We start from the raw sequence: 20,274 nt of genomic DNA on the forward strand, positions 1-20,274 counted from the left end.
GCAAGGGTATAAAAACATAAATGTATATGGACAATGTATCTTATTTAAGGAGGTATACCTAGGGTAAGGGACATAACTCTTGAAATCAGTGATATGTTTGTATCATATTCAGTTTCACTAATGCCTTACAAGCTTTCATTTGAAACAAAATGAAATCAATCCAAGTTACTTTGATTCTTACATGAGATTGATATAAAGATCCTAAATACAAACGTTTCAATAATTCGTAAGAGTTGTGTCCCTTACCATAGGCCTACCTCCTTAATAAATATCTAACAATTTGCTTTGTAAACAAATAAAAAAAATGAACTTATGCAAATGATATCAATCAAAGATATCACAACTAGATGTAGAAAAGAAAAATGGTTATTGAAATATCGAAGTTGTGTAACTACTATGGAAGGCAAGACATTTATGTCAACAGAAGAATTTTGAGCTAAACGAAGTTTAAGGTGACTTGCCAAAAAAGATGATATAAACTCTAGCTTCTTTCTATAGCACTAATTGAGGTGGCATGGTTGGTACAAAATTAAGACTAAAATGAATACATTTACCCCAATACTACTTAGATTATGCATCTTTATCAAATTAAAATTGGGAGTACATTGTATTGCCCTCTGGCTGTTTTTTTTTTTTCATAGACCGCAGAGACCATAAAAATCCTGAAATTGATGAAAAAATTTATACATGTACAGATATAGGATGCCACAAACCAAAAAAAAAGAATTTTAATTTCTTATCAAATTCTTATCAGGGAAAAAATCATATGAAAGTTGGTACTTGACAATTAATGAAGAAATATGATACTAATAACTATTTTAATCCATAAAATTACATAAAAACTGGCAAACCAAATATCACTGATTATGGATAATTCCAACTAAAATTAATTTAACAATTCACTATATATGCGTTTTACTCTGACAACAATACAACCCTAGCAGAAAAGGAGATTTATATACACCAAGAAAGAGTGTTCTCCAATGGCCTTTACAAAAGGGGTGCTTAAAATTGAACTTAACTTTAAAGCACTATACTGTTGCAAATTCATAGAGAGGAAACGTGTACACATGTAAAATTCAGCCAGTGATCAAAGCAAATGAGCACCTCTGTCAATGAACATTTTGTAGCGAAATCAGAGCTCAAAAGCATGCTACTCTGATGGTGGGTGGATCAAAACATTGTTTGCATATTGGCACATGTAGATAAAAAAATATGGTTCATTGTTAAACATTTGCATCTGCATGTACTTCATTTGCAGTTTCTACATCCAAATTTGGTACAACTATTGTTTGACCTTCAGCTTCCTCCTGAATCTGTGGAACCAGTTGTATTTCACTAGTCCCTTCAGTACTGATTCCCTGTAGAGACTGTTCAGCAGCTAGTAACAGATTAGCCAATTCCTGAGGTAAAATTGTAGGATCACCATTTGCTGATTGTTCTATCACGTAATAGTAACCACCAGTCTCATCTCCTTTACAAACTTCAACACACAATGACTGGGTGGCTGGACTCTCCGGTGGTACATCCTCCTGATTAGGTTCCATATTGACTACATTTCCAACTTCCTCACCCTAAAAATAAGTTTGTAATACTCTTAAGAATAATGAAATCATGATACCTTAACAATATGATGTGCTCCGTCAATAACCTTTACAATTTCATTCAATAATATGTGCAGTGTACCAGTATCAACAACAGGAAAAAGATTTTCAATCAAACTTTTAAAAACGGTAAATGGACAATACTGCTAAATTTTACCCTTTGAATCATTATTTCAAGACCTTAAAACTACCATTCATAATAAATCATAATTTTGCCTTGGTAAAAACAAAACTATGAATTTTTTGTGCAGAAAGTATACAATTGTACATATACATGCATAAATGCAAATGTTACATGTATATCAAGTTTACACATGTACATCAGTGCATGTAGAATGCCAAATACAGAAGGAAAACCATAGTTTAACTACATTTTTGTATCATCTTATGAACTACATGTTCAGTGTGTATGTACATTTTATGACAAAATGAGATTGCTAATTTTCATAACAAATGGTAAACATGTAACCAACACATTATATTGAACTTTTACAGTGAAACCTGTCCTAATCTCTTTGAAACTGAAGAAAGTGTTAGTTTCTGAAAAATTGAATGAAGGGACTTCAAAAGAAATCTGGTTAGGACAAGGCCATCAGTTCATTATGGGTACAGTTTAGACAGGTTACACTGTTTGTAGTATGTACATGTATGTTGTGTTTTTTGTAAATACCTTATCTATGAGAACAGGCTGTGGTGGATTGAATGATTCTACTTCAAAAGCTTTCTTCTGACCATTGATATCTATTGTCACCATCTGGAATCTGTTTTTCTCCTCCTCTTCAGTTTCATCTGCAGACAAAAATTCATTGTGAGCCTTCAGTAGGTGGTGGCTAAGGAATGATTTCTCCAGGAATCCCTGATGACAGTGTGTGCACAAATAGGGAAAATCCTCTCCATGCGCAGAATGCATGTGTTCCACCATCTTAGTCTTGTAACAGAAACTCAAACTACAGTGCGAACAATAGAATAAATCTTCCTCAGTTTTTCCATACTTAAAACGTTTAGGACTAGAATTGGAAACATCAACATGAGCTACTTTGTGCTCCTTTAACATATGCAATCGAAACAGTTTAGACCTTTTAAACCCTATACTACATTCATTGCATTTATATGGATAAATATTGAAGTGAATCTGTTGCACATGTGTAACCATCGCAGATTTCATGCTGAATCCTTTACCACAATACGAACAATGGAAATTCTCCTCATGCGGGCCATGTATAACTTTCATATGTCTTAGTAAGTTGTGTTCATACCAAAAGCCTCTGCCGCAAGTCTTACAAAAAAGTTTTTTTGACTGATCAACTCCATGAATTCTAATGTGACGATTTAATAAGTTTTGACGAGGGAACTTTTTACCACAGTATTTACAGGTGGCCTTCAGTTTACCTTCATGAATTTCTTCAATATGTTGTCTTAAAGTATTTGACCACTTAAATTTTGCACTGCATAAATGGCAAGCAAATGGTTGACCTACAACATTGTGCACAGTTCGTATATGATTTTTCAGACTTTGAATATTTTTGTAGTCTTTACCACATTTGTAACACTTCACATCAGTGTTATCTGTATGAACTCTTCTCTCATGTTCAATAAGAAGATATCTGTTGTTGAAAGTTTTCTTACAAACTTCACAGGTTTCCAACCGTAAATGTTTTAATTCTTCAAGGTATGTTTCTACATCTGTCTCTTCCATGTGGTGCTTTTTTACATGTGCTGATACACCAAAATAATGGAAGAATCTTTTTGAACAGTATTTACATTCTTTGTTTCGTTGAACTTTTACTTTATTCTTATGTTTAGGAACAACAATATCACCAATGTCAACTTTTTGTCTCGTTTTACGTTTTGACCCAGATAAAAAGCCGTTCTTTACACGATTAGACTCAAGCTCTTCATCAGACATATAGCTTATATTTTCATCAACAATGTAATCAGCATCTTTCATATCATCATCAACATATGATATATCATGCATGTCTTCAGCAATTTCATCATTTTCTTTCTTAACCTTGTTATTTTGATCCAACTCAACTACAGCCGTATCTTGGGGAGCCAACCTACAAGTCTCTTCATTAGAGTTATAAACAGACTCATCTGGTTTGTATTCTTTATATGCAGCACCCATTTCAGCCCTCATTACATCCTCTGACAGTTTCACTCCTCTTAGGCCATATCTCTTTCCTTGATTTTCCTTATTATTTTCATTAAATGGTTCATTAACTTGAGATCTAATTTTCATTGATCCTTTTGGACGTCCTGGTCTTCTTTTTTCATTATCATTGGGTCTTTCTAGTGCATTGTTCTTTTCCCAAGAATCTGTAGCTTGAATGGCAGATAAGGTGTATTTTAACTGACACCCTGTGAGTGTTGTGTTGATGTTACGTATAACAATACATAGTGTCTTCCCATCATCACAGACTTTAATACCAAGGTCACAGGATTTATCAAATTCAGAACTGTAGCCTTTCCAATAAAGACTTTTATCCTGAAAAACATGTATTTAATTATGAAAATAAATAATAATAATAATGATCATGGTCTTATGCCTAATAACCAATTTACAAATCTACTTTAGTGAACAATGTTTCGCTAGGTTAAACATTGTAATAAGAACTTAATGAAATAAATTAACTATGTATTCAGACAAATGGCTAAATTTCATTTCATGATACATCTAGATTAGGAACGCATTGAATGTACATGTATTAAATTCATATTTGAACTAAACCTTCAAACACAAGTTCTCTTCATACCTGGAGAAAATACTAAATATTTTGAAGATATACCTTTAATACATTTTTGAGTTGCAACTCAAAAAAATGCCAACAGTTACAAGAATAAAACAATATGAGATCATAATCAAATATCCTTGGTTACGAACGTCATTGAAATCTTTAACCTCAAACACTCCATATATGGTCAAAAATTCATCAAGGGTTTCCCACAAATGAATTGACTATGACTCCCATGAAAACATGACATCCTACAAAGCATGTGAGAAGTTGAACCAAATACATGCACCTCTGATACTAATTGAGGGTTTAAACTTATCATTCTTTGGAACCACCATTTCAATTTTCACCTGTCTCATATTATAGAGAACAACGACCTCATATTTTAAATGATATTAAATTGGTTATTTAATGCAAACATAAATCTAAGATCAATATCCCTTTTTGGTTGAAAAAACATGCTACACATTAAAGTGCCCTCTTCCATACACAGTATTACTGTAAGAAAAGACTAATATAGAATTTATAAAACTGGTAATATGCACATTGTCCATTATTTTTCTTTTAGCATATACATGTAAATTCATATAAAATGGTAAAAATATTGTAGGATGACTGGATAATCCATGGCAAATTTCCTTATGTTTCCTCTCAGAAGCTGACGTGGCTATGGATTAAGAACATGCCTATACATCAAATAGCTAAAATTCGGCTAGCAAATATTAGGTCAGGAGTAAAAAACACGAAAATAAAATCCTTCCCAACCATCCCAAATTTTTGGTGAGGGTTGGATAAAATTTACTTGGCCTAAACGAGACATAACTTTGTCTGTAGCCAAGAATTGGATGAGGAGCTGCTTCTTCTTTCTAAACCATAACGGAGCATGAGAAAGTATGGGCTTCGTGCAGGCTGGGAAGCTTCCCCTGTGATAGCACAAGAAAGTCTGGGACTTGTGCAGGGAAGCAGCCCAAGTCACAATCAATTATGCATGGCAAATCTATAGTGATCACCTTGTACAGCGCCCAAAAATATATCAATTCGACAAAAAGCAATCTATGATGAAATTCATGATTGTATAATATATCTAATTTAAATTCTTGCACACTTATGTAGAAATAAAGAGTGACAGGAGACAACCTTGGCATAGTCCTGTATGTACATTGAAGGATGGTGAGAGTGTTGAATTGTAGATGACTTGGCAGTTGATGTTTTTGTAGAATCCATGAATAATCTTTACTATTTGACAGGAATTCTACGGTGTCTTAGTACCTACCAAAGAGTATTTCTGTCAACTATGTCGAAGGCCTTCTTCAAGTCCACGAAGTTGATGTAGAGAGTTGATTGCCCTTCTATGGACTGCTCGATGATGACCCGTTACATGGCAATTCGGTCAATACATGATCAACCACATCAGAAACCTGCTTGCTCATCATGGGTATTTGTATATATTGCTGCCTTGATTCTTTCCAAAATGACTCTTTCTAGGACTTTACTTGGGAGTAAGAGTAGCAGAATTCCTTTGCAGATTTTGGCACTTGCTCAAGTCACCCTACTTTGGAAGCTCAATGATGTAACCTAAACTCCACTCATCAGGTAGTTCCACTGTTTCCCAGATGTTTTCAAACAGCTCATGTAAAGAATAATCAAGGGAACCAAGGTTATAGTGGTAATCAGAAGTATGTAATGCAGGGACAAAGACCAGACACGGAAAACAGACATACATAACAAAGATGCTAGATGCTGACAGCTGTACCAGGCATGGAAAACAGGCATATACAAGAAAGATGCAAGATACTGCAGGGCCCCGTGAGGGTCCAAGTGTCAAGGGTATAAATATGACCAGTTTTACATATTGTAAATTTCGATATGCTGTAAAAGAATTGGCCCGCAGCAGTGCTAATCTTGTCGTAAAAGGCGACTAAAAATTGCTGAGGATCCTGGCGGGCGGCTAGGTTGCTCTGCACACAGAGCAACTGGATTGTGCGTCCCAGGTGGTGGAATAGGATGACACTGGCATTTTACATGCTAGGGTTGTCATGCCATAATACAAAAACCTAACCACAAATTATAGTGGTGCAATGCCACGTTTCTTGCACGTTCAATTACCCTTCTGTGGTATGCTACTGGAGTAAGAATTATTGTGCTCCGCCACAGAAGGCTAAATTGCCCAACCCTACCCACCTCTCCCAATTTTCAGTGGTAATCAAAATTTGTCGTACCAATTATTCTTGTGTTCCATCCCATTTTCCATTTCATCATTATATCATGTTCATTTTATCATCTATTTCATGATTGTCACCTGAATATAGTTGAAATATTTCTGCTCGGTTGTTAAACCCCAAAAATCAATCAATCAAGATGTTTCAGGTGTTTTCTGGGTTGATCTTCAAGACCTCAGGTGGAATTTGGTCCAGTCCTGGGGCTTTTCTAGTCCTGATTCTATGTAGGGCTTTTATGATTTTGTGATTGGGCCAGTATGCACATCGATGTCTTCTCCAGGGGGTAGATCAGGAGCGTCTGGTATATCTTCGCCATTTCAAAGTGGTTGATCTAGGTTTGTTATCACATTGCCATCTTTGTCCTTCCCTGGTTTGGATGAGTTGGTCTTTCTACTTGCCAGTTGGCGTGTGATGTTGTACGCAGTCTTGGTGTCATTTCTGGCCATTGCATTCTTTGCTTTTGAAGCGAGCTCGTTGATGTTTCTCTTTACTCCTTTCCTGATGCTTATGTGTTTAAAAGGAACCAACAGTAACAGTGTTTTACCATATGCATGTAACAGGTCATGGATAATCACAATTGTTGGATGATATCTTAAATGACATATATAATATCCTTAATGACCTATAATATGAAGCTCAGATTGACATATACATGTACATGTTGTTTTCTCAAAATAAAATCTTTAATTGAATTTTGGTGCACTATTTTGAATACAAAAGATTGTAGTCCAAGATTGCTCTGACGTCTAACAGCTGATTGCCAGACAAACTGGGGAGGTAGGACGTCAGAGCTTGTCCCATATCAAAAACAGAGGATTAAGCGCACCAACTTTGATGCGTGCTATGACAAAATTTTACTTCTTTCTTGACTGTTGAAAACTTAACACTAGGTATGTAATGAAAGTTTATACCATTAAGAATGCTATTCTTATGCTATTCTGCAGAAATTTGTGTTTTAAGAAGAACAATTTTTTTAAAAATATCAACAAATATTGTGATCTTCAACTTCTTTTAAGTGCATGATCATCAAGGAGTCAAATATTGTGCAATTTTATAAAAAATAGCAGTGTGTAAAACATGTCAGTAGTGTTGTCTGATGTACATCAACAATAAATAACTGTTTTCCCTTGAATTTACAGAATTTCAACTTTCTAGCAAAATCACTTGTTTTTGATATGGAACGAGCTCTGACATCCAACAGCCCCAGCTTGTCTGGCAAATCAGCCATTGGATGTCAGAGCACTCTCGGACTATCAGGATTGTAGCCTGTCACTTGACAAGTGATTTGTGCAACACAAAAGTGACGCTTTGTGGTGCATGCTTTGAGCCTGAGCCAAAACAACATTATATATATCAATCGATGGGTCACATCATAGGTCATTAAGGATGTATGTCAATTAAGATATGATCAACCAGTTGGTGGTTATCCCTGACCACAGGGGCTCGTTTAGGTTGATTTGACAGCTATTGCAATGAATGACCATTACTATCCAACACATCAATGGTTGTTACTAACCAACACCATACACTGAGGTACAGGGCCTAATCTAGTTTTTGATGATAAGGAGAAGTTTTAGTAAATTCTGTTTGAAAAATAACAATATTGACATTTATGTCTATGTAATCTATTATAAAAACTTCTCCCTCTCAAAGACAAATGGGAGAAGTGAGCACAAACAAGGAGAAGTTTTTGCCCATTTCTCCCTCTAGATTAGGCCCTGCTGAGGTATGGTGTCAGTTAGTAACACCAATCGATAGGAAACCTTCAAATTACCCTAAACGAGTCCCTGTGCTTTGCCCCGACAAGTGTAATCCCTGGTCTAAATCATGGGTGAAATCTCAGACCCGTTCCTACAGGCTGCTTTTACTGATTCAAGTCACATACATGTATATCACTATATGGCAAGAATAAAAAATAGACTTATTTACACTTGTGGACACCATTGGCGAAAATGATATATATTTAAAAATTAAAATTACATTGTTTCTTTCAAAAGGTTATTCGGATACAAATTTAGGGTCCTTTAGAGCAAAATGACAAGTGTGAATTCATGTACATGTATGTAAACTTACATTGTTTTCTAAACCAGTCTTGATTTCATCTAAAACGGAAAGTGGTAAATTCAATTCTATCAATCTCACTGTTTTCTTCATAACGTTTATGCATATGATCAATGTAAAGTGTCAGCTGCTGTTGATGGCAGTACGTCTGTACAAATAATCTGTATTTACATTTATATTTTTGGATTGCTTCGCAAATCAACACTTTACAGTGAAAGTGTAACAAAAACCGGTACAAAAATACGACATAAGCTCGGGATTTTAAAACATACAAAATATTTATACATTAAAAAAAACTCTTCATTAAAAAGATTTTTTGATGAACAATTCCTTTTTAAATTATTTTTATATTCGAGGAAATATGACAACAAATATCAAATAAATATCTAGTTTACGACATTACACGTTTAAGCAGAACTCGAGACGGACACTAACAGATTTTTCAAAATGCTGTGTTCTTTTTCAATATTTGTTCATGATAATCTGGTGCAAATGAAGACGAAATGACTACATTCACTATACACTGTTTAATTTGATCAAAGTTAACCGAAAAATGATCTTTTTTGGTTTCTATTTTATTCCTTTTCAATTATGGACAGTAATTATTGTAGTGTTTTGTTTTCCATTTACTAATTGCAAAACGATCAAAGGCACACTTTCAAGTGACAGTTCACTGAATGAATGGGGCCAGTATTTAACAACATTTTGCTTTCATGGTAAGATAACTTAGCAAAATAAATTGAGACTGGTAAAGGCTAAGCTGAAGACATGTGAAATGCTCTCAATTTGACTCAAAGTAACATATTTGAGTTCATGAGTTGACAATCATTAGTTTTTGAGGGGGCTTGGAAGATTTTAAGAATAAATATTTTGACACTGATTATTGTGAAAATAAATATTGTAATCTCAAAGATGGAGAAAAAAATGATCCTCCAAGAATTTGCTTAGTCCATCCTTAAAATGGATCTTATTTGGAAATAAGTATTTTGATTCCGCATCTGCAAAAAATAATTATTCTGATCATTATTACAGTGAAAATAAATATTTTGGTTGGAAAAAGTCTTCCAAGCCCCCACTTAAAACTAAATACCTTTAAGTTGATGGTTAGTCTCAAAGTTGGTCTCATACCAAAGTTGCTTGGTCTGACGTTTCCTATGATTTATTATGACATCATGACGAAGTGGGCATTGGAAAAATATCCATTAAAGGAAAACTTTTTGGCCCATACATGTATGCTTGATGTCAGGTTAAGACTGTAGCCATAATTATTCTTAAATCATTCTATTCACAAGGCGGAGTTGTATTTCTATCTTTATTAGTCATGCATCTCAGTTACAAAAAACAAATATCAGTACTTACGGTTTAAACATGTATGCTTAAATTATAAAGAATTTTAATTGTAATTTCGTCTTTTTTGTTGCTGATGTGATGCTCATGAAATTGACAATAAGCAATCATTTAGTTGGAAAGATAACCTTCAAAGGAATTTTAGACACAAATTTAGGGAGTAATTTTTGTTGTTGTCAAACTACCAACTGAAAATTGTGGTTGCAGAATCCCAGCCAGTTTGACAATGTCAACATCATCATGCTGGACTTGATGGCATTAGTATAAACTATTTAAAATTTAGGGAGACCTTGTTTTATTATGCAATTGAGCCAGTTATTCTAAACATTGATAGCCTCAATAACTGGAAATAAACATGTAGTTCTATTTTTATTTCAATTTTGAATAGTCCGGGCATTATGTGATACGAACAATAGTCTATCAGATCCTTACATGTACATGTACATTGTACATTTCATTTAATCTCTTTTGGACTTCTCTTTTAGCTCCCTTGGGGAGCATATACGAAAGTGGGGAAGGCATCAACCTTGATAGTGAGGGAATAAAGAATAGTGCATAAATTACTGAATTTCCCAAGTTCCAGTTATGAATTACATGTATGGTGATAGGATCATGAGTCAAGGTAGAACCAATCTTCATGAAATTGTACGTTCTATGCATACTTCTAGTTCAAAAAGGAATTTTACCTCATGCATTTAATTCTGCCAAAGTATTTCAAACATTTGGTATACAATATTTTATTTTATAATTCATAAGTCTCTGCTTTTTCCTTAATTAATTTGTATAGATTAAAATAAGAGGACTCTGTCCTCAAGTAATAAATCTAAGTTTAATTTTTTGCGCAAAGCAGTAGTATTATGGTAAATTGATACGAGTCGGATAAATTCTCTTGAAAAAATGGATGTTTATATTATACAGAAAATGCCTTTAACATTTACTATGTAGCCAATTGTAAAATGACTATCAATGGTAATGATTAAGTGAGTAAAACTAAAATGTACATGTATGAAAGCAATTATAATTAATTTTCTTTACAGGTCAGGCACTATTGAATTACACTTTTAATGACACTGGTCATGCTTCACCAAAAATAGTTCTTATATTGAACGATGATTGGGTAGAAGCAGTCCAACAAGAACAATGCTCAGACAAGTTAGAATATGCAAAAGCTGTTTGTAAGTATTTAAGCCAATCAAAAAATCAAATTACATGTACATGTATCTGTTTTCACCTATCTTGATGCTAAATTAAATAAATATAACGAGAATAGGTTTGGTGTATATGTCAAAGAGACAACAACCCCACCGGGATGAAAATGTCAGCCCAAGGCCACCCATTGGTCTTTAATGAACAATAAGGAAATCTTCATAACACAGGGCAGGCTGCAGCTGGCCCCAAAACATCATTATACACAGGTACAGTGAAAGAGTTACCCCTTAATTTTAATGTCTTTAGTGGGGGGGATTATTGAGTGTGATTAAGATCTTTTTCCCTTGACATTGTAAACAATTTCATGTTATGTACATGTATCAAGATGCTCATGTTTTTTGGGAATAATTTGAGATATACATGTTCTAGTACACATATGTTATCTATTATATTTTTATATTGGATTGGGAATATTATTTGTATACCCCACACAATGAATGGATGGTATATTTGATTCACCTTGTCCATCTGTCATTCTATTCAAATTTTGTTACAATTATGTGGAGGTATACTTAGCAGGACATGTGCCACTTCATGTTTAAGGTTATTTTGTCTACATATAAAATGTTTTCTTGGTTTTAGACCCGATAAACAGCAAGACAGGTAATTTTTCTGTGAGTTACCTGGAGAAGCCACACTTGTTCCATGTATTATACATAGATGATTACACATGTGGAGATAGAAGCAGTGACATTAATTCTAACTACATACAATACACAATACAGCTACTCAATCCTGATTCATTAGGAAACCCAACAGAACACTTTGGGGATGACGAAACTGGTAAATAATTTAGCAGCCCAGTAGCTAATAATTTTTTTAGGGGGATGTGATGGAGGGGGTTATTTTGGGCAAAATTTCCCGAACTATTGTTTTACCGATTTTAAGCTCATTTTTATCAGTTTTTAACTGGTTTTTCCTTTCAAGGGGATTAGTTGTAACCCCTAAGCCACCCTGCACGCGAAGGTGCTATAATTTTGAACATCAGTTTTTGTGATTCTTCAAAAGTTTATTATTTCATGGATTCTTGGAATTTGTGGATTTCACTGAACCATTAAAGTTTTTTATTCAAAATTTAGCATTTTGTTGAGAAGTTAAATTTGTTTACACCAAATTATGAAACCTATGAAGTTGATTGAGATATTGAATGTAAGTTTTGAAATTAGATTGACAACACATTTGTAGATTAGTTCAAATTCTTGTAAGATCAATTCTTTACTACAGCAAACCAATCAAATATCACTCATACTTCAAAACACTTCCAATCAGTCCAAACAACTGAAAAAATTAACTAAAATTACATTAGTAGTACTCAGATTATTGCAAATAGCTGTACATTGGCATATATAAACAGAAAAAATTAATGTTCATGTTTTTCGATTTGCCAAATGGTGTACCAGTAGTTCTGGATTAATAAACCTGCTTTAATTGTAATCTGATGTGCTGCAGACTACATTTTTCTTTATTTGCACTGTTTTTAATTGGAATGTAACATCATAAATTTTAGAAATTTCACAAACCTGAGAACAGCTTTACATGCCTGGACCATCAGGCTTGTAGCTAGGCTAAATTTTGAAACTGTGAAGACAGCTTTTCTTTAGCTATGATGATAGTTTAGACTGATGTGATGTGATTTCAATTGATTAAGATAGTTACTCTTTTAATTAATCAACATTTTCACTTTTAAAGTTTTACATTTCAGGGCTGTTGAGGTTTTACCAGTTATTAACCCTTGCATACTTTGTACTTGGATGTATTTTTGCTCCTCGGTTGTATGAGACGTTGAGTAAAGGTGGACCCATGCAGTTGGTTATACAGCTGTTGACAGTGTCTACTTGTCTCCAGGCATTAGGTAGCTTCATCATGATGATTCATTTACAAAGGTTAGCTTTGATATTATACTGTTAGAAATTTTGTCCCCATGCCATTTTAGTTTTTTATTTTTGAAAGGAGTTGGTTCGGTAACAGCAAAATTTGACCTAAAAATCAGTCTACTCAAAGAAAATTTTATGTTGTTTCTCCTGCTCTTTAATGTGTTTTATAGTTGATCTGATTGATTTATGGTAATAATTTGAAATGTACACTCATATATGCCCTTCAAACTTGGCTGAAATTGGAAAAATCACTCTTAACAATGGCTGCATGCATGTTCATTCTCATGCTTTGTATATTTTGTGTATAATTGTTAGTTACAATTCATGTGAAAATATCTTGTGTGAACATATTTGTGGCTACTTCTGTTCCACTCAAAAACCATCTTTTAAAATTGTAGAAATATTAAAAGTTAAAGGTTTTTGTAAAAGTTTCATAAAAGCATACTGTTATTAATGAAATCATGTTATAAATTTCATCAAGAACAGCTTGTATTCAGTGTTTGCGACAATAATACTATACTACTACTTCTTGGAAATCTAATTTTGAAAAATGCAATAAATTAAGTGGCCAGAAGGGGTCCTTACCTAACTTTCTCCTTTCCTATTTTGTTTACTTTGCATACTGAAATCACCTTGTCTGTCTGTCATTCTGTCCATCCTTCCATTACTACTTGTTCACTTGATTTCAAATTTGGTTTATATCTTTATGTTGACTGGGCATATTTTGTGAGCAATTTTGGTTGCCGCCCAATATCATCTTCCTGTTTGTGATATTTTTATAGTGCACGTTAATAATAGTGAAAATTCCATCTAAAATTATCACATTCCTGGACAAGAATGATATAAAATTGGATTTTCAACTTCAAGTTAATGAGTTGTAGGTTATAAACAGTTTTTGATTGCTGTTTTTAGGGGAGTGGTGGTACATCAATGCATACGCAACTTCGGATTTAAATTAGACTGGAAAGATTTGTGTTGAAACAAAAAAAATTTTGTTCAAATTCATGGAGACAGAACTTTGATTATGTAAATGAACCAGTATATGTTATGCATCTGTATGACAGACATCAAACTTTTTGAATTCATTTTACAGTAACTGGTTGAACTAAGAAAAGATCAGTTGCAGATGTAACCTTTTTTTAAAAAATATTTTCTTCTCAATGCTATTACAGGTATTCTAAGGATGGAACGGGGTCTTCTGTGATAGAATTGTTAGCTGAATGTAAGTACAATATAGTATACAACAGTTTTTATACAAATCTTATTCACTATAACAAGAATGTAAGATACATAATACCATGAGGAAAAATTTAAATTCAGATATTCCTTGTACTGAAGGTTTAAAAACTTTTCTGTTGTATTTTATTTTAAAAAAAAATGAACGGGCTAAACCTCAATTAATTTCCAATAAATTATTAGGAGACCAGTAGACAGATTGTTTAGACACTAATAAAACCGTGCAGACTGTAATCTATAAGGATTTACGATTTTTTATGTCCGATATTGGAAAAGGGTTGTTGGTCATTTGCAAAATTTTTTGGTCAATGACCAGCATTTTTTATTTGTTTCTGGAGTCTTGGAGGCAAGGTATCACTTAATATTGAATTAATGGCCTATTTTTATTTATTTCATTGTAGTTTTTGATGTCCTCTCCCAGTTTGCCATGTTATACATGTTACTCAGTCTCAGTTTAGGATGGACATTAGGAACTAGTTACAAAGCTGTCTCACATTTACATATCATTAGTAAAAAGCCAGCAGCCAGAGTGGTTGGAGTTTTAGCTGTTATACAGGTGATGCTTTTTATACCCCTACTCAAAAGAGTGGGTAGTATAATGGAATCATTTTGTCCCTCCACTCGTCTGTCATGCTGCCTCCCCAAATTTTGTCACAATTATTTTGACTTTAAGTGGATTGATTGATTTCAAATATGGTATGTATCTTCATATAAATGGGGCATGTGTTGCAAGCAATTTTGATTACTGTCTTGCATATATATTAACTTCCTGTATGAGTAGGGATTTACCTAAAACAACAACACATGCAACTTCATGTTTACTGTACAGTATGTATTTTCTACATTCTCTTTGAAATAAGGAAAATAAGACTTAATATTCTCTCCTAATATTATGGCATGGTTTTCACATATTATGATAAAATAATTTAAAATGTTTTATAGGCTATTTTGTTTATATGGGAACAAATAGAAGATACAGATCATAGGATGTACCATGCCCATCGTAGTTATGCTGGATTGGCATTGGTTGTCCTCCGTATATTGTTAGCTGCTTTGTTTGCTTGGAATCTCAATGTTACTGTCTCAGCAGAGAGAAGTGCTTTACGTAGAGAATTTTATAAGTCTTTCACAAAAGTAAGTACAACTTGAAATTGAACTTTCATTAGAAACTGCATTTCACAGTTATAGAAATTATTTTAGTGAAACTTGGTGAATTAGGATAAAATAAAGCAACATTTCAAACTTTGATCTCTGTTGCTTATACACTGTATACACAATTATAAGAAGAATGTATTTTTTTTTAATTATTTAGAAACTTGATATGCACTAGTATTTCAAAGAGTTTAGAAAGAATTTTATAAAAATGGATTATAAAGTTATAAACTTTTTTATTTTCAGAGTTGTATGTTATGGTTTTTATGCTACCCATTGATAGTTGTTATTTCATGGATATTTTATGAATACCTCAGATATAAGGTAAGTCTTAACAGAGATGTGAAATTTATGAACAAATACAGATAACATGGTCAGCATCAATACAACAGTTTGTTGTAAATAATTTACTTAGAATAGACTGAAAACCTATGCATTTACTTGGTACTTGGCTTAAAAGAGTAATTTAGGGGACCAAGATTCTAGCGGCAATGAAAAGAATGTAATCCAGGGACAAAGACCAGACATGGAAAACAGACACACACTACAAAGAATAATAAAAGAACCAAAATTATACATACAATGTAACAAAAGTAAGTGAGCAACTCGGACTCCACTAAAAACTGGGAGCATGGACCAGGTGCACTGGTAGGGTCTCAGTGAGAAGGGTTGAAGGTCAAGGACTTAGATAAATAAAATTTCGAAGGTCTTAGAAATTTAGAGCCTTGGACCACTGCCATTCTAATTATTAACACAATTGGTAGGCTTTTTCTATTGAAGCCTCCTAGGATAAAGGTCTTTTTGTCCTGAGCTATGCTTTGTAAACTAAACTCCTTTCAGATTTTTATTGAACAATATTAATGTTTTTGTTTTTATTTTCAGTTAATTACAATGGGAGTTGTGATGAGCCAGTGTGGTGCTGTAGCCATGTTATACAAGTTATTTTTGTCCCGAAGTCTTTACTGGGAAATTTCTGCCTTATCTAGTTCTCTACCCTTACATGTCAGAATGGACAAAACTTTAGGGTACAAACTTTATTCATGACAGATGTGAACAATATTATATAACAGAGATACTGTGTTCATTATAGATTTTATTATTGATCTTGTTTGTATTATCATTGGATCATTTTGATTGTTACAAAGTGCACTGGAATAATTGTACATTTTTAGTTAGTTTTACTAGTTTAAAATGAAGTATACTGGTGTAAAGAAAAACAGTGCTCTCACTGCTGCTTTCAGCCATAATTATATCAAAATACAGACCTTCTGTCATTTCATACACCTAAGAGATGAAAGATGTACTAATATTAGAATTTAACTGCCTTGGTCGTCTTCTGGGAGCATGCTCACTACGAGTGATGGAGGTTGTGGGTTTGATCCCCAGCAGAGTCGCACTTGGTAGTCATTTTCTCATTACCTTGCATGGGACATTTAGGATAGAGTGACAACTGGTTTGGCTCGAAGTCAGAATAACATGCTTGAGGGGATAACATTCCAACGTGTGGCCTTTTGCTTTAGTCAACCAGCACAATAAAAAATCCACCTCAGTAAATCATACTCATACAAAGCAGGATCTATTTGATTGGACAAATCATTTCATCCGTCGTCGTATCTATTACCACAATCAATATGTTGAATTATTTTTCGTGACCTAATAAAATTATATGTGACATCTGAGAAGTTTGACCAATGACATCAGATTTATGTGACATTTAGGCTTATATCTCGATACAATCTACTTGTTTTTATTAAAATTGAATTATTTATGGTTTTGCATGTTTGCATGCTAAAATTTTTTATAATATATATATAGATTCCATTTATTCAGAATTCTTTTTTTTGTGCAGTCAATCAAGCTTTATTTTTACATATCAGAAATGATATTGCCCATATGTTGATTAGTGTTTTCTTATGATATTAATGTAGGTGAATTTCATTTTATGTTCACTTTTTCTCATTAGTTATTTTGTTGTTTCTTACTTTACTTATGGTGTTCAGGGATCAAATTTAGGGTAAATACTTGTTGTTAATTGAAACTTAAAATTCAGTTTCACTAATAGAAATTATTTCTGTTTGCTAAAACTTGCTTGTGAAATTCTATATGTATCACAACTTCAGTTCAGAAATAACCCCAAAACTAAGATTTAGCTAATGTGAATTGTCAGTACTTGCTAAATTTAACTAGTGCAAAAATTCCTTCAATTCAACCCCTAGTTTTACATATTTGAACCTAAACTTGATATCATTTAAGGAGGTAGACCTAGGGAAAGGGATACAACTCTTATAAATCATTGGAGCGTTTGTATTCAACATTTGAAATCCATCTCATGTAAGCATCAAAGAAACTTGGACTGATTTCATTCTGTTTCAAAGGAAAGCTTGAAAGGCTTTGGTGAAATTGAATATGATACAAACATATTGCTGATTTCAAGAGTTATTTCCCTTACCCTAGGTCTACCTCCTTAAATTTAAAAGGATTGGGTGGTAGCAAATATTGTTATACAGAATACACTTGCTGTATTTCTAGTAATCTACACTCACTGCCAAAAAACTTAGTTGATTTATTCAAATTAAGTAATGTTGCCATGGTTACCGTATCCCCCAATTTTCTGTTGTTTTATATATTTTGTCGGAGATTTAAACACATGTGGAGTCTTGTATTTCTGTATTTGTATTAAACAGTTGTGTGGGAGAAGTCTATTTTTATGTTATGATGAAAGGTTTTACGCAATTCTTAAAATTCAATTTGAATAATATTGGACACACTTCCGTAGATTATATATACATATATTAGTAAAAACAGTGTCATAAATGTTTCTATATTTTGAATTATAATTATTAAACAGATCAAATTGTGAATAAAAGTCGCCTCAGTTTGAAATGAACACATTATATTATTTTTTGCAACATTGGATAAGTTGGGACAAATTTATAAAGAATATTATATAATTGTCAGTTACTTGCCTCATTCCTGCTCATTTGCACATCACCGTGTATACAATTTATATGTAGTTTAAGGGAATGAATTTTTACTTTGAATACTGAAGTCATTTTTAAATAAATTTCTTTTCAATTAATACAATTGAATTTTACATGTTGAACTTTTAAATGTATGTATGAAATATATGAACGTGTGAACTATCAATAAGCTTCCTAAATTAAATCATTAATTATCTAGATAGATATAATCACTTGAGAGTAAAGGTATAAGATTCAGAGATTTTGAAGGGGGGTCCAGACGAGTTCCCAATAAATGCAGGTACCAGTCTACTATTCACTCAATTTTTTCGTGAAATTAGCACAAAATTGATACATTTTTTAAACAAAAAGAGATCCCACACCCACTGTATTAACCTTTGGACATTGTCATTGTAAAATATGTACCTGTATAACACACATCATTAATATTAGATTTTCATATCAATGTTTTCTGGTGCTACATTGAACTTCCACCACTGTCCCTTTTTTTCCCCCATAAACGAAGTACTGGTATCACTTATATTATATGTAGATAACACATAGATATAATTGTTATGACTTTACATTCATCAAATGTTTCTAGGTGCATAGATGTGAATACTGAATGTATGTAAGTTGTCATTGCTCTACAATTTATTTTATCATACTTGATGTATGCAAGGTGTTTGATTGAATATGAGGGTAAAGGTCATCATTTTCTTTCAATCAAAATATGTTGCTGCTTGTTTCATTTTATCCGGAGTGAGGACAAGTGTGTGGATGGGTAATGTATTGTTAAATTATTCATGTACTGGTGCAATTTAACTGTATGATATCAGTTGGTGGTTGTTTAATAAAGATATTTAAAAACAAGTGAGTGATATCTTTTTTGATGATTTAAAAATACTGGTAGTTGATATATTTAGAAGAATCTGTCATTTTTCATCCTCTGCATCGGGTTAATAGGGTTTGATAGTCTCGTTCTAGTTCCAGTTTCCTTTCCAGAATTTCCAATGTAGAACTTATTGAAATCAGACCGATCTGTATTTTTATTGTTTACTTCCGGGAAATTGAAACACTGCATCACAATGCAAAATCTTCTATGTTATGCTTTTCTTAACAATTTTGTTCTGTAGAACTAGGTATTTGTCATTTTTTTATCAGTATTTTTACACAATAAGATATTTTGCTATTAAATATTGAACCCAATGATATGTTAATGATGAATCTCCATGCATTTAAATGGTAGACAAGGACCCATTCTCATGAAACCACGGAGTCATGTGACAAGACTTACATACCCTATTTAGAGTGATGATTCACCACTAAATATGATGAAAAGTAACTCGTGGAATATGCTACCCAAGACTAGTTAGTGTCAAATTCATGGTCACTGCAAAATTTAGAATTGGTCTCAGTATGCTGATAATTTGGTGATAAGTTCTGTGCCAATTGTCAATAGCATTTCCATTTAAGCCTGTTTTTGCTTGAACATGGATATATACCTACAAACTTTCCAGAACAACAGTGCTCCAGGTCAATTTCCCCTGCCTCACAGCAAAAATTATTATACAAAATGTGTAAGTTTCATGAAAATACACAAAAGCTTTCAGTAGTTATGTTTTGGACACATATTTCCATTAGAAAATGAATACCTTACACTATGTAGAACTTTCATCTTTTGACCCAAGAGTCAATGGGAACCACCATTACCCCTTTTCAGAAGTTTTGCTTTACAAACCAACACATTCAGATGTAAGAGACTTATTCATATAGAATTTTTCCAAAGATTTACATTCAACCTTAATTTCCTTATTAAAAATTAACTTGGCAGCTTAGATCTTACAAAAATGCTTAATTTTTTTTCTAATACTAAT

The 20,274-nt window shown here is 33.1% G+C and overlaps 2 protein-coding genes across 2 annotated transcripts; one reads left to right on the forward strand and one right to left on the reverse strand.

Moving 5' to 3' along the window:
* Positions 1 to 804: 804 nt before the first annotated feature.
* On the reverse strand, positions 805 to 8,830 carry LOC148626013 (uncharacterized). Its single transcript, XM_088569560.1, has 3 exons — positions 8,632 to 8,830; positions 2,275 to 4,092; positions 805 to 1,574 (listed from the first exon to the last, which is right to left on the reverse strand). The coding sequence occupies exons 1-3, from the start codon at positions 8,710 to 8,712 to the stop codon at positions 1,227 to 1,229; spliced, it is 2,247 nt and encodes a 748-aa protein (XP_088425686.1). The 5' UTR covers positions 8,713 to 8,830; the 3' UTR covers positions 805 to 1,226.
* A 190-nt stretch (positions 8,831 to 9,020) lies between these two features.
* On the forward strand, positions 9,021 to 19,270 carry LOC148626014 (integral membrane protein GPR180-like). Its single transcript, XM_088569563.1, has 9 exons — positions 9,021 to 9,335; positions 11,004 to 11,141; positions 11,758 to 11,958; positions 12,878 to 13,058; positions 14,222 to 14,271; positions 14,687 to 14,841; positions 15,228 to 15,419; positions 15,684 to 15,761; positions 16,320 to 19,270. Exons 1-9 carry the CDS (start codon positions 9,173 to 9,175, stop codon positions 16,479 to 16,481), a joined length of 1,320 nt encoding a protein of 439 aa, XP_088425689.1. The 5' UTR covers positions 9,021 to 9,172; the 3' UTR covers positions 16,482 to 19,270.
* Positions 19,271 to 20,274: the final 1,004 nt, after the last annotated feature.

This window comes from Perna viridis, chromosome 2 (genome assembly GCF_037379345.1).
Source record: "Perna viridis isolate PV_CMFRI_1.1 ecotype Kerala chromosome 2, ASM3737934v1, whole genome shotgun sequence".
NCBI lineage: Eukaryota > Metazoa > Mollusca > Bivalvia > Mytilida > Mytilidae > Perna > Perna viridis.